Below are 2,027 nucleotides of genomic sequence, written 5' to 3' on the forward strand. Positions count from 1 at the left end.
TAGCACCGGCTTAAGCAGAATTCAACATTTAAACGTGAAATAGTAAAATTTTGAATTTAAAAACATCCGCAGATGTGTTCATACATTCATGTGTGTCAAAACTTAACAGGTTCGATCGTATATTCGTCACAGGAATACTGGCCGCCTGCGTAAAACCCATTTTTATCTTTTTTAAATGTAAGAGGTACCGTAGAATCCGTGGGCATGCACGGAGGAAACACAAAAGTGATCCTCCTCAGACTATTCCTCGGAGTATTGAACAACGGACCGTGCTCAGACATGCTTACGTACATATTGAATATATACATATCAATATATTTTCCTTAATCAAAAACATGTTCAGTTCCACATATACAAACTTGAAATAAACCAATACATTCAATAAATTTTTTCACTAACATTGTAATTTTTCCCCTTATAACAGTTTGCTTAACTATGGCTTTAACATAATCTTATAACATTATAAATATTGAATTTGAATGCTGGTGATCTCGTAAAAGAAATATCGCTAGAACTGATTTTCATACTCTGCCGCGGATATTTATACCCGTGTATGAAATACACATGTATGCTTGAATACATTCAAGCCTTCAAAACCGGTTTATGTACAATCCGTTACAGTTAGACAATGGTTCTCCTCTATACGATGTAACGCGGAGAACCAGTGAGTCTTACTCTAACTTACAATAAACAAACAACAATGTTGTGCATTGTAGCGAGGTTATTTTATAGACATACAAAGTAGTGCCGATTGCATTCAAATTCAATTTCAATAATTAATTACATCTTTAATGATTTAGTAACGTATATAATCTCTTCTCAACAGAATCTTCAATATACCCGTCTTTTGCTACGTCTGTTTTCCAACGGCCATGACGTTTAAGACATCATTCTATCGGAAACGCCGGAAGCGTTTGTGGCCATGGTAGCACCACTTGCTCTTAACGAATGTGTTCCTAATAAAGAGACGGAGCAACAACTAAGCTTTTTCACAATGCATTCTTTAGCCCTTGTATAACTTAATTTTTTGTTGAGTTTAATAAGTGATGATTTACCCTTTGATCTAAACGCAGGCTTAAAAAGATAACTATCTGAAATAACAGAAAAATGAGCGGCTGTCATATACCTTTGTAACATTGAATACGGGCATGCAACCGAACAACCTTTAGCTATTAAAACTTCTTTACCCGATCTATAAATATCGGTCTTACTTTTTTGAATCTTTAAAACAATATGATCTATTTTGAATTCAACATCCTTACACAATAAATTACTCAATTCATTAAACCTAAGAAATCCAGCATAACCAATTAAAATCATTGATAAATCTCTTAATTCTAAAACATCTGTGGAATTCTCGTACAAAGCACATAAAGTTTTTAACATTTCTGTATCAACAACATCTTTCTTAGAAGTTGGTGTAGAACGAATTCTTTTCGCTGTTTCTAACAAATTTTGTACAATGTTACTGTCCGTAGAATCTGGTTGATCATTTAATCTATGCACCCATTTAATTGCATAAAATGCAGATGAAATAACGTGATACGATTTCCCTTGATCCAATAAATTTACCAAATACATGGCAACAATGATTGATTGTGCGGGAAGTGCTGTAAGCGAATTCACTTTACAATATTCCTCAAATAGTAAAGTAAAACATTGTTTATATTTAGTTGTAGTACTATCAGCACGTGACTGCAGTAAATAGCCTGCCATATTGCTAGCAATAGTGTCCATTTCGCTGCTATAAACTCCAGCATCCTACATTTTACGTTTCAACGTAGATTTTAAGCCAACACCTGATAAAATATTACCATATATAATAATCTTACATCACCTAACTAATTATTCTTAAAGCTATCATATCAAATTTTAATGGTTCATTATCAAATGTGCCATTATAACCATTCCCGACAACAACATTTGTTCTGTACAAATTTAATACCTGTTTAACAAAAAATTTGAAATTTCCGTTTTCATTGATCAACATCGGCCAAAAAGGAACACTTTTCCATTTTGGCAGAACT

At 33.3% G+C, this 2,027-nt stretch overlaps 1 protein-coding gene across 1 annotated transcript; it reads right to left on the reverse strand.

Annotated features, from left to right (window-relative positions):
- Positions 1-879: 879 nt before the first annotated feature.
- Positions 880-1,737, reverse strand: LOC132720569 (uncharacterized). The gene has a single exon (XM_060704728.1). It carries the CDS (start codon positions 1,735-1,737, stop codon positions 880-882), a length of 858 nt encoding a protein of 285 aa, XP_060560711.1.
- Between the last annotated feature and the right edge of the window lie 290 nt (positions 1,738-2,027).

The sequence above is a fragment of the Ruditapes philippinarum genome, unplaced genomic scaffold (assembly GCF_026571515.1).
Source record: "Ruditapes philippinarum isolate M1 unplaced genomic scaffold, ASM2657151v2 ctg7727_1_1_1_1, whole genome shotgun sequence".
In the NCBI taxonomy this organism is placed as follows: domain Eukaryota; kingdom Metazoa; phylum Mollusca; class Bivalvia; order Venerida; family Veneridae; genus Ruditapes; species Ruditapes philippinarum.